The sequence below is a fragment of the Bidens hawaiensis genome, unplaced genomic scaffold (genome assembly GCF_021521415.1).
Source record: "Bidens hawaiensis isolate Kalapana, Puna unplaced genomic scaffold, B.hawaiensis_p1.1 tig00001179_1, whole genome shotgun sequence".
In the NCBI taxonomy this organism is placed as follows: Eukaryota; Viridiplantae; Streptophyta; class Magnoliopsida; order Asterales; family Asteraceae; genus Bidens; species Bidens hawaiensis.
The window spans coordinates 2,389,588-2,402,910 of NW_027491068.1; the positions used below are offsets into that span (position 1 = coordinate 2,389,588).

General features: G+C 37.0%; 1 protein-coding gene across 1 annotated transcript; it reads right to left on the reverse strand.

The window, feature by feature from the left end:
* Positions 1-3,170: 3,170 nt before the first annotated feature.
* Positions 3,171-9,196, reverse strand: LOC143561985 (uncharacterized). The gene is made up of 3 exons (XM_077049923.1): positions 9,056-9,196; positions 4,691-5,861; positions 3,171-4,450 (listed from the first exon to the last, which is right to left on the reverse strand). Exons 1-3 carry the CDS (start codon positions 9,194-9,196, stop codon positions 3,171-3,173), a joined length of 2,592 nt encoding a protein of 863 aa, XP_076906038.1.
* Between the last annotated feature and the right edge of the window lie 4,127 nt (positions 9,197-13,323).

Below are 13,323 nucleotides of genomic sequence, written 5' to 3' on the forward strand. Positions count from 1 at the left end.
ATGTATCTTGGGATATTTAACAAAAATCTAATTTTATATATATAATTAATACGTTTAAAATACGATTGTTACAATTTTAAAGAATGATCCATAAATGAAAAGAATAAAGTAGCTAAAAAATAAATACGCGTCCAGGCACACAAGTCTTGAACAGACCCACACCACCAGCTGATGTCACACCCCGACTTAGGGCCTAGGCGTGTGACTAAAAGTTGGTACCTGTTTTGTAAATATATCAGAGTATTGGGTTGTTTTTAGCGGAAGACTTTAGGTTTGAATATAATATTAATTTACATTGAAAATTTACACGGGAATTAAACACCCGAGTATTAGTTTACACCCGAGTATTCGTCTTATTGAGTATAACATATTTTGACTGATGAAAAGGTTGACGTATTCACCTGTACCGGCGATGTTGTAAACCTTGACTGATTGACTGATTGTGAATGATACTTAACTTATACATAAATAGGTTTGTATGAATGTTTTGAATGATGTTAAGCTATGATTGTAAGCTTAACCTTGAAATCGTTTATCTTTGATTTGTGAATGAAAACACTTGTTTTATGTGACGTTTGATATAGCATGCTTTGGCCTAATAGGTTCTATCACGTAGGTAAGTTTCTCCAGGTAAGTAAACGGGTCCCTCAGTTGATTGGGATTTATGCGAATTACTTTTCCTTAGGCAAGAAACTTACTACTAGTGATATCCCCATTCCAGTTACTACATGCCCGTCAAAATATATCTTTCGTTTAACATTACTTCGTTATGAAGTAACGTTTATGAAAACTTGATTTTGAATGAATGTTTGTAAAATACGATCAAGGTTAAAGGCCATAGCCTCGATTGATAGTCTAAGCTATAATTCAAATAACTTAAACATAACTCCTATATTTGATTGGATACTTAGACTGATTAACAAGATAAGGCAGGACTTGATCTACTTGTTTATATGGTTGCTAGCTTAATTCCCACTTCGTTTCTTGCACGAATTACGAGAAAACAGCACGTCGGCTTGCTACGGCAACGGCAACGGCTCACCCCCCTTTTATAGGTGATTCTGGGCCCCGTCGCGTACCGCGCCCGGTTCTTTGGGACTGATCGCGTACCGCGACGCCGCCTTTTTACACCGCCTTATGCGGTGATGACACGTGGCCTATCGTGTTGTGCCACGTGTCGACACGGTTTCAACACGTGTCCGGTGACTCACCAACCCCATCGCGTACCGCGATGGGTTTACATGTTACCCCGTCGCGTACCGCGATGGGACAATATTTTCAGAATTTACAATTCTGGTCCATGTACTTTCTAAGTTAGTATATTTAAGCCTAAATTAAAAGGGCTAGGGAAGTGGTGTTACATCCTCCCTACCTTTTGTATAATCTCGTCCTCGAGATTTATTGGAATAGATTGGGATACTTCTTCTTCATTTCTGACTCGAGTTCCCACGTATACTCGGGTACTCGTCTTGAATCCCATTTGACTTTCACGAGCTTGAGTCGTTTATGTTTGAGAAACTTAATCATACTATCTTCTATTTGAATCGGTTGTTCAACAAACTTAAGCTTCTCGTTGATCTTGACATCTTTCAATGGCATTGCAAGGGTTTTGTCGGCTAAACACTTGCGTAGATTGGATACGTGAAACACGTTCTGAATACCTTTCATTTCATTGGGTAATTCTAGCCGATAAGCAACTGGTCCAATTCTTTCGAGTATCTTGAATGGTCCAACGAATCTTGGACTTAACTTTCCTTTCTTTCCAAATCGGACGACACCTTTCTAAGGTGAGACTTTAAGTAATACTTTTTCGCCTTCTTTGAATTCTAATGGCTTGCGGCGTATGTCCGCATAACTCTTTTGTCTATCCCTTGCCGTTTTCAATCGTTCTCGAATTTGTATTATTTGATCAGTGGTTCTTTGAACAATCTCAGGTCCTGACAACTGACCATCACCTGTTTCTGACCAACATACAGGTGTTCTACATTTTCACCCATACAAAGCTTCAAATGGTGCTGCTTGGGTACTTGTATGATAACTGTTGTTGTACGAGAATTCCATCAACGCAAGATGAGTGTCCCAACTTCCTCCTAAGTCGATAACACAGGCATGAAGCATATCTTCCATGGTTTGAATTGTACGTTCACTTTAGCCATCAGTTTGGGGATGGTATGCAGTACTTAAGTTTTGTCGAGTCCCCATAGCCTTTTGAAAACTTGACCAAAAATTTGAAGTGAAACGACTATCTCTATCAGAGATGATGGATAGCGGCACACCATGTAAGGATACTATATTTTCAACGTATGGATGTGCTAACTTATCCATACTAAACGTTTCTTGAATTGGTATGAAATGGGCAGACTTAGTAAGTCTATCTGCAATAACCCAGATCGCATCATTTTGCCGTGAAGTTTTCGGTAACTTCACGATGAAATCCATAGTTATCATATCCCATTTCCATATCGGGATTTCCGGTAGTCCTAACGGCTTTTGATGTTCAGCTTTCACTGTTGAATACGTCAGGCACTTAGCTACATATAAGGCAATATCTTTCTTCATCCCGATCCACCAATAATCATCCTTTAGATTGTGATACATCTTGTCACTGCCCGGATGCATCATGTACTTTGATTTGTGTGCTTCTTCGAGAATCTTGTCTCTTAGGTTTCCGACCATTGGTACCCAAATTCTTGTACCAAGTCTAAAAATTTCGTCATTTCCTTTGACTAGTTGATCAATTGTGCCGTTTTCTTTTTCGGCCTTAATGTTCCCTTCTTCCAATGCCAACTTCTGAGCTTCTTTGATTTGGCTCGCTAGATCAATTTTAAGTTCTAATCTAAGAGCTCGAACTCTCATTGGCTTTTCATGTTCTTTCCTACTTAAGGCGCCAGCCACTACATTGGCCTTTCCTTCATGATATATGATCTCACAGTCATAATCATTAAGTGTTTCCATCCAACGCCTTTGTCTCATATTCAATTCCTTTTGATCGAATTTATGCTTCAAACTTTTGTGGTCCGTGTATACTGTGAACCTTACACCATACAAGTAATGTCGCCATAATTTCAACGCGAAAATTATAGCACCTAATTCAAGGTCGTGCGTGGTGTAATTCTTTTCATGAACTTTTAATTGTCTTGAAGCATAAGCAATCACTTTCTTTCCTTGCATCAAAACACTTCCCATTCCGTGTGCGAAGCATCACAGTAAATGATAAAGTTTTCCAATCCTTCTGGCAAAGCCAAAATAGGTGCATTGGTTAACTTTTGTTTTAGTTTTTCGAATGCTTCCTCTTGCTTCAGTCCCCATTCAAACTTAATTGCTTTTCTTGTGAGTGAAGTTAATGGTACAGATATTCGAGAGAAGTCTTGAATGAATCTTCGGTAATAACCGGCTAAGCCTAGAAAACTTCGGACTTGAGTCGGTGTCTTAGGTTTCTCCCATTTGGTTATGGCCTCGATTTTTGCTGGATCTACTTGAATACCCTTTTCATTTATAACATGACCAAGAAATTGTACTTCGGACAACCAAAATTCACACTTGAAGAACTTGGCGTATAATTTCTCATTTCTTAGGGTTTCAAGTATGATTTTGAGGTGAACTTGATGATTGTCTTTGGATTTTGAATAAACAAGAATGTCGTCAAAGAAAACGATAACAAACTTGTCTAAGTATGGTTTGAAAATCCAATTCATCATGTCCATAAAAGCTGCCGGAGCATTAGTGAGTCCAAAGGGCATAACGGTGAACTCATAATGTCCGTATCGGGTTCTGAACGCTGTCTTGGGAATATCCTCCTCTTGTACTTTTAATTGATGATAACCCGATCTTAGGTCAATTTTGGAAAAACAACTTGCTCCTTGAAGCTGATCGAACAAGTCGTCGATTCTTGGAAGTGGATACTTATTCTTGATCGTGACTTTGTTTAGCTCTCGGTAGTCTATACACATCCTCATCGATACGTTCTTCTTCTTTACGAACAAAATTGGAGCTCCCCATGGTGATGAACTCGGTCGTATGAATCCTTTCTCTAATAATTCGTCCAACTGCTTCTTCAACTCTTTCATTTCCGTAGGTGCTAGACGATAAGGTGATTTGGCAATCGGTGATGTTCCTAGCATAAGGTCGATCTTAAATTCTACTTCTCTGTCAGGAGGGGCTCCTGGTAACTCATCAGGAAATACATCTTGAAATTCGGATACAATTGGCACTTCCTCCATCTTCTTTGGTTCGGGTTCTTTGGTTACATAGGCCATGAATGCAAGGCATCCCTTACCTATGCAATGACTTGCTTTGATCTTGGAAATGATTCCTACATTTCCTCCTTCTTTATCACCGATTATACGAATAGTTTTGTTATTGGGTGTTCGAATGTCGATGGCTTTATCGTTACATAAGATACGGGCTTGATTATACGATAACCAGTCCATACCTAGAACAACATCAAAACCTGCCAATGTCAAGGGTAACAATTGTACAGGTATGACGTGATTGGCTAAAGAAATTGTGGTATTATCTAACGCCTTGGTTATTCTACTAAAATTGCCATCAGCTGTCTCGACTTCGTAATGTTTATCTAATTTAAATAAGGGCTCATTTAATAGACTACAAAATTTATAATCTATAAAACTTTGGTTTGCACCCGAGTCAAATAATACTCTATCATAAACATTATTTATAGGAAACGTACCGGTGATCACGTCCGGTTTTTCTGCTGCCTTCTGGGTGTCTAGCATAAAGACACGAGTGTTTCCTTTCTTGGCATCGGTCTTCACACCGCTGCCACTTGCACCAACTGTCACTACCATTTGCTTCTTCTTTGGGAACTCAGTACTATAATGCCCCTTCTCGCCACACTCAAAACATACTCCTGTCTTCTTCCTACAATCTGCTTCTGTGTGTCCCGGTTTCTTGCAAAATCTACATACCACGGTGTTATTTGGTCGAAGACATCTTCCGAAATGTCTCCTACCACATGACTTGAAAACGGGACGGCTATACACGAATTCCCCTTCTCTATTCTTCTCAGGTTTCCTTACCTTTCCACCTACTGACGATTTGCCATCATCCTTCTTCTTCTCATCACGATTCCTCAACATCCCGTCCATCAGATATCCGGCCAACTCCATAGCCGATTCCGTCGAAGACGGCATATGTGAACGAACTAAATCTCGGATTTCTATTGGCAATCCATAGATATAGCGCGACACTTTATTAATTTCAGGAGTGACCAAATGTGGTACAATTCTACAGTACTCAAGGAACTTGGTGTTATATTCCTTGAGATTGGTTCCCACAACCTTGTGGTTCCACAGCTTGGTTTGAATCTGATCCATCTCGTTGATCAGACAGAATTTCTTCAACACCATAGCCTTGAATGTTGCCCAGTCTAGATTGTATAAATTCTCTCTACCCTTGATTCCAATCAGGGTATTCCACCACTCCAATGCCTCTCCCTTGAACATCTGGGAGGTATACTGCACCTTTTCACTCTCCGTACACTTGCTTATCAGCACAATCGATTCCATCTCTTCCAACCATCGGAGGGTATGTATCACACCTTTATCCCCGTGAAACTCTTTGGGGTTATAGACTTTAAACACCTTGAAATCACAACCTTCGTGTATTTTAAGTTTCTTTGTCTTTTCACGGAGGTCGTTTTCAGCAGTCGAGCTTTCATCACTCGCTTCTTTCTTTTTCGGTTCTTTCTCCTTCTTACTTTCTTTCTTTTTCGATTCTTTCTTGGATTCTTTCTTTGATTCTCTTTTCGAATTAACAGTTTCACTCTTACTTCTTTTGTTAGATTGAGAGGCAGTACGGCTAGGATCGTTTTTCAAAATGTCATATATTGGACCTACAGCCTCTTTTATTAGATCGCGGATACCAAGCACATAATTTTGTGGTATGGCTTGTATGTTTTCCACGGTCGCTTTTTCTTGTAATATTTCTTCGATTTTCTTTCCTTTATTGTTAACTTGAGTTTCTTGATTACTGTTTGCTTTAGACATGCTGTTACATGAATAAAACAAAATTTTAGAAAAGACACACTTTATTTATTTTACAAGAAAAGATTACAACAACTAGCAACCGTACATAACAAGGATCTCTAATCCTTAAACCATTTTGTAACAAGATTTTTCATTTTGTCGCATTTCTTAGCAATATTTCTCCCCATTCTCTTTTTGTCCACTTTCTCGTTTCTCAGCTCGTCCATCACCGAATTTGGCGGGTTCGGATATCCCGTTGGTGCGGATGCGGCTGGAAAGAGATAAGCGTTCTCTTGGGGATAGAGATGTGGGTTAGCAACGTATGCATGCATTTCTTCATCGGGAATATTGTTGGTATAAAATTCCTCGACGAGATTTGCTTCATCCCGAATCTCTCTTGCTTGTTGGGAGATTGAAGGTGTTGATCCATTATAAGATGGAAAATAAGGATATTGATTCTCCTCATCTTCTTTCTTGGAATCTTCCTCTTCCTTGGAATCTTCCTCAGATTCTTAAGGATTCTTGGTTGATGCTTGAAAAGTTTTCCTTTCATGAGGCATTGTAACCCTCATTTTTGGTTTCCGACTTGGTTTTGTAGTGGTCGGTGGAATCTTGTATTGATAACCCATTGGTGGTGATCCGAATTGCTATCTCCTTTGGTCAGAGTGACAATTCATCCAGCTTGATGACTCCGATTCAGTTTCCTGCTTAATCTTGCTCTGCACTTCCTGTTCCTCGGAAGGATGGTATGTTGGAATGTCGGAGGGGAAATACTGGGGAACGTTGTCCTCGGTATTGTCAGAGATTTCTATTGGGCATTGTTGACTGCCTGGGAGATACACGGGTTGGCTCCCATATGGTAACATCGGATTGATTGGTTGATTGTGATTGAAAAAGTTAGTATAATTGCTACTCTCCATATCCGAGAGTTCATGAATGATTGTCGGTTTTGATCGAATGGCTACTCGGTGTCTACGACCAAAGTAGTTAGTATAAGGCATCTGCACTTTAGTTAGATTAGGGATAGGAGGTTTACCAATCCTATCTTATCCCTACGAATAATAATGATAATAATGGTTAAAGCCTAGGTACAAATATTTTAATACCTAATTCGCTGAAACCGATGGCTCTGATACCAACCTGTCACACCCCGACTTAGGGCCTAGGCGTGTGACTACAAGTTGGTACCTGTTTTGTAAATATATAAGAGTATTGGGTTGTTTTTAGCGGAAGACTTTAGGTTTGAATATAATATTAATTTACATGGAAAATTTACTCGGGAATTAAACACCCGAGTATTAGTTTACAAAATATATGTTCATATTACAAGGATTATTAGTTATCAAAAATGGAGCCATCCGATACGCGCATCTATCTTCATTACGACTCCAATCCTTGCTATTGCTATTAATACTTAATTACCTGCAATGGTTGGGAAAAATACGTCAGCTATATGCTGGTGAACACGTATGACTCAATAAAACATTTTGAATGACATTATAATACAAACATAGTTTTCTTGACAATTTCAGCAGAAGCATTTCTACTTCCGGTATATGTACCACTGCCCTACACGCACAACGGTATTCCCTGAGCCAAACGGCCCTGATCTGAGAACTGGTCGTAACCGTTTAAGCTCGTGGCTTCATTGCCATTGGTTGATTGATTTGAGCTTTTAACAGTTATGTTTGGATCCATACATATGCGTATTCGGTCTGAGTTGATATTATTCTCTACTTTGTATTTATAACGTTTTAGAGATTTCATTATCTCATATAAACATTGATTGACTCATTAAGACAAACACCCGTTCGTCTTATTGAGTATAACATATTTTGACTGATGAAAAGGTTGACGTATTCACCTGTACCGGCTATGTTGTAAACCTTGACTGATTGACTGATATTGAATGATACTTAACCTATACATAAATAGGTTTGTATGAATGTTTTGAATGATGTTAAGCTATGATTGTAAGCTTAACCTTGAAATCGTTTATCTTTGATTTGTGAATGAAAACACTTGTTTTATGTGACGTTTGATATAGCATGCTTTGGCCTAATAGGTTCTATCACGTAGGTAAGTTTCTCCAGGTAAGTAAACGGGTCCCTCGGTTGATTGGGATTTATGCGAATTATTTTTCCTTAGGCAAGAAACTTACTACTAGTGATATCCCCATTCGAGTTACTACATGCCCGTCAAAATATATCTTTCGTTTAACATTACTTCGTTATGAAGTAACGTTTATGAAAACTTGATTGTGAATGAATGTTTGTAAAATACGATCAAGGTTAAAGGCTATAGCCTCGATTGATAGTCTAAGCTATAATTCAAATAACTTAAACATAACTCATACCTTAGATTGGATACTTAGACTGATTAACAAGATAAGGCAGGACTTGATCTACTTGTTTACATGGTTGCTAGCTTAATTCCCACTTCGTTTCTTGCACGAATTACGAGAAAACAACACGTCGGCTTGCTACGGCAACGGGGCATGCCTTACGAGGTTATGTGTGTGAAAGTGGAGGTGAAAATGGGATGAATGGAGCTCATGCCCGTCACCCCCTTTTATAGGTGATTCTGGGCCCCGTCGCGTACCGGGCCCGGTCCTTTGGAATTAATTGCATACCGCGACGCCGCCTTTTTACACCGTCTAATGCGGTGATGACACGTGGCCTGTCGTGTTGTGCCACGTGTCGACACGGTTTCAACACGTGTCCGGTGACTCACCTACCCATCGCGTACCGCGATGGGTTTACATGTTACCACCGTCGCGTACCGCGACGGGACAATATTTTTAGAATTTTCAGTTCTGGTCCCTGTACTTTCTAAATTAGTATATTTAAGCCTAAATTAAAAGGGCTATGGACGTGGTGTTACAGCTGAGCTGGGGTGTTAGATGATTAAAACTTGCAAACAAATATTTATATCCCATTACCGCTAAAACCCCAAATATACATAAACCCTAGATTCTGCAATTCGACTAAACCAGTCATTGTTTATCCAATTAGTGTTAGGGTTAGTGAAACAGAGTTAAAATCGAATCAGAAGCACCATACAGTTACCTGAAACAATATTGGATTGAAGGCCAACGACGAGTTCAACCCGACGGCCAAGAAAACACTTATGAACAGTGGGTTAGGATGCAATTTAAAGCAATTGGTGTTAGGGCTTTTGATCGTCACGTCAGAAGCAGGTTTTTGCATATTTAATTGTATTACTATGATCGTTATAGGGTATATCCGTGATATGATACGAGGCAGGTTCGTTTATTAGTTAATTCGTATATTTTCTAATCTTGTTTCCCTAAAATTCAAAACGTCGGTTGGCCGATTTGGGCAAGTATAAACAAACGCATATATTGATTCCAAGTTTAGAGAGAGTATTAAGGTTCAAGAAACGTAAACTGGTCATCGGGTACGGGAAAACGGGTTTTGGTAAAATATCCAGATTTTTACAATTAAGTCTCCAAACTATTATAGTGGTTACAAATAGGGTTAACGTTTAGTTTAGGGTTAACTTTGAATATAAATCAAAGTTATAGGATAATGCTTAAGTCTAAAAATATTTCAAAGTCAATTTTTTTTAAAATTTATTATCTTTTTAAAGTATAACGTTTTAATTTAACACAAATTGAAGAACTCGTGTGTTGTGGAGGTTCAAACTTGATTCACGAATAAACCCTAACATCTACGTCGTTACCTCATTAAAACACGAAAGAATCCAAAAGCTCTCTCTATAGCTGCTTAGTGTAACAACTCGGGTTTTCATACAACGTATTAAATACCAAGACCCGATCATTTTTCCTTCGTTACTTTTCTCGATCATATAAGAAAAGAAAAAGTAAAAATTGTGTTCTCTAGTTTCATCTAAAGAAAAAAAAAGAAAGTGGAGGCTTTTGTAGTGCAAATTCTTTCTTTCTATTTTAGAAAGAATTGGGTAAAAGGAAAGGAAAAGAAAAGAAGTAGAATAGAAAAGAAAGGAAATGAATGAAAATGTTATCCTTTTCTTCGTTAATTGAGCTCGGGAACACATATTCGCTATGTGTAAAGAGGTTTTAATTGGTTAACTATCTCATCGTACATAATCATTAAAATTTGATGGGACATATAGTTTTGTTATGAGTCAGGTTAAACGTACCCCTCTTTCTTGCTAACCACCCCTCCTGAACTTTAATTTCCCCTTAACACTTGTAATTGAAAATGTTTTTATATTTGTTTTACAGTTTTTTTTATATAATTTTGTTATTTATTTTATTATTTTATTTCTTTAAGATCTTATTAAAAGTTTGTTTATTTTTTTTATATGTATTAAAAAGTTTTGTATGTTTTCTCTAGCTAGTTTTTTATTTTTTATAATGTATTCAAAACAATTTGATTTTTTTTGTTAGGTTTGGATACATGAGATTAGTTTTACGAGAGAAATGAGCCATATTTGTTTATCAAGTTGTATGTGTTAACCCTTTTATTTATAAAATAGAATATGTTTTTTATAAAAGATTGTAAACTATCTCTTAACTTAAAAAAACGCTCTCCAAAAAGATTAATACAAGTATAGAAAAACAAACATTTTTTTAAAACAAGAAAAAAAACCGTTTTTTAGATAAGAAAAAAAAACTTTTTTCTAAGTAAGAAAAAATATGATTTTTAAGGGAAAATTCCCATAATAGCCCATTTAAAGAATGTGTTTCCAAAATTATCCTTAATAATTCAAGTTTCTAACTTTGTCCTTTTGTTATCTCGTCGCCGACGACATGATAGCGACCACCGACGATGCGTTACTGAAACAAATAGGATAACGACACGTGGCCGAAATTTGGCTGGAATAGGTCGTCGACGATGCGTTAGTGGATAATGCATCGCCGCTACCCTACGTTAGCAACATAACGCATCGTCAACCCTATGTTATACGTAACGTAGGGTAGAAGCGATGCGTTATGTTGCTGACGTAACGTAGGGTAGCAGCGATGCGTTATGTTGATAACGTAGGGTAGGAGCGATGCGTTATCCACTAACGCATCGTCGACGACCTATTCCGGCCAAATTCCGGCCACGTGTCGTTATCCTGTTTGTTTCAGTAACGCGTCGTCGATATTCGCTATCATGTCGTCGGTGACGAGATAACAAAGGGACAAAGTTGGAAACTTGAATTATTGAGGATAATTTGTAAACACATTCTTTAAATGGGCTATTATAGGAATTTTCCCATTTTTTAAAGGCTTTTAGATATACATAAAAAGATAAATAGGAAAAAAATGTTAAATAAAAATAGAAAAAAAATGCTTTTATAAAAATAATAATAATAAAAGATAACAAAATAACAAAACAAACAACAAAAATATACAAATCGTATTAATGTAAAACTTAAAGACGGGACTATATTTAGTAAAAATTTATGAAATATGATACGTTGAATAGCACCATTTCGTTATTATTGTTATCATAACTTCACCAACAAACCATGCAAGTCATAAATGTTTCCTCCACCAGCGAGTAAACATATTGATTCATGGCAACAATAAATAATCATGTGGTATGGGCCTAAGATGTAAGATTGTTACGTGTTGATTAAGAACCGTTCCATTATGAAATATGATACGTTGAATAGCACCATTTCGTTATTATTGTTATCATAACTTCACCAACAAACCATGCAAGTCATAAATGTTTCCTCCACCAGCGAGTAAACATATTGATTCATGACAACAATAAATAATCATGTGGTATGGGCCTAAGATGTAAGATTGTTACGTGTTGATTAAGAACCGTTCCGTTCTTTTATATATTTTCAATCCAAAAATTACATTAAAACATACAATATCTTCTCTCACTTTTACGATTAAATAATATTTTTATACTTTATCATTATTGTTTCTCTCATTCACTTATAACCACATTCAACAAATATTAAAAAATTATAGTAGGTGAACAATATCTTTTCAAATATACAAAAAAAACACTTCATTTTTTAAATTATAAAAACTCTTAGCTCACAACACCATAAATCACTCTTTAAATTATAAAAATATTATAGGGGGTTAACACCAGGGGTGGCCCTATAGTGATATCGGGTGAAGTTAGGGTTTGAGGTCTCCAGAAAAAATAAGGCCCCCGTTTAAACACTAAACTGCGATTTTCACCCCTGTGGTTTGTCGAAATATGCGGTTTAGTCAAATAGTTTCAAATTTGCGATTTTCGTCCATGTGGTTCATTTCACTTGCAATTAAACCCGACCCCACTAACCCCGTTAAGTCTGGTCGTTAAACCCATCAGCGTGCACCTCACGTGACATGCAGTTTTGTCATTTTTCTCCCCAAATGAACCCCAGCCTTAATTCGTAGCCCCTCTCACGTGAGGGGCTGGGTTTTATTTGGGGAGAAAAAGACAAAAATGCCCCTCACGTGTGGTGCACGCTGGTGGGTTTAACGACCAGACTTAACGGGGTTAGTGAGGTCGGGTTTAATTGCAAGTGAAAAGAAACCACAGGGACGAAAATCGCAAATTTGAAACTATTGAACTAAAAACGCAGTTTTCGACAAACCACATGGACGAAAACCATATTTTACTATAGAAACTAATATTTATATATTTGTTGAAAATCATATTTAAACCATATAAGTGAAAGTAAAACATAAACTATATATTAGCCTAGTGGTCACTAACTCACTATGAGGCCTCCGTGTTTAAAGTCTTCCCAACCCAGGTTCGAATTATGAATCTATTATATACTTTTTATTTTATTTGTTCACTCAGTTACTAATTTTTTCCCAATCTCAGTTTCCACTGAGAAAGATATTTTTCTAAATTTTTCCCAATTAAACTCCTTTTCTAAAACAAAAGTTGAAAATATATAGGGACTATTAAAATATTATTTAATATTGATTATTAAAATTCAATAAATCTATATAATTCAAACTCTTTTTAGAAAATAAAAATTGAAAATTTTGTAGTTTCATATACAAAACACGACAATCACTCTATAAATTCTACAAATTAAGCTTATAAATTCTGTAATTTCACTTATCTAACTTTTGATAAAGGATCTGATTTTTCCTACACTTTGGGCCTCCAAAATGATTGGGTCGCCACATGTTAACACTCCAAGTCATAAATAGTTCCTCGATTAGTACTTATAACTTATTGATTTGACTCATTACAACAATAAATAATAACGCAGTATAGACCTATTATTTAAGGTCCGATTGGACAGGTCTCGTCAGCCCACTGTATACGAAAGAACCTCCCAAAATTTCTGTCGGTTCTATGATTAATTTGGAAGGCTCCCAACAACAAGGTTTCTACAATCTAAGGTTATGGAAGAGAGAAAAAAAATC

What these genes read in the sequence shown, in the direction of transcription:
- LOC143561985 (XM_077049923.1), bottom strand. Translation starts at nt 9,196, where the DNA reads ATGCAAAAACCTGCTTCTGACGTGACGATCAAAAGCCCTAACACCAAT. An exon ending in TCAATCCAATATTGTTTCAG is followed by an intron (nt 5,862 to 9,055) that starts GTAACTGTATGG and finishes CTAATAAAAGAG; the next exon opens with GCTGTAGGTCCAATATATGA. An exon ending in AAAACCGGACGTGATCACCG is followed by an intron (nt 4,451 to 4,690) that starts GTACGTTTCCTA and finishes TGACATTGGCAG; the next exon opens with GTTTTGATGTTGTTCTAGGT.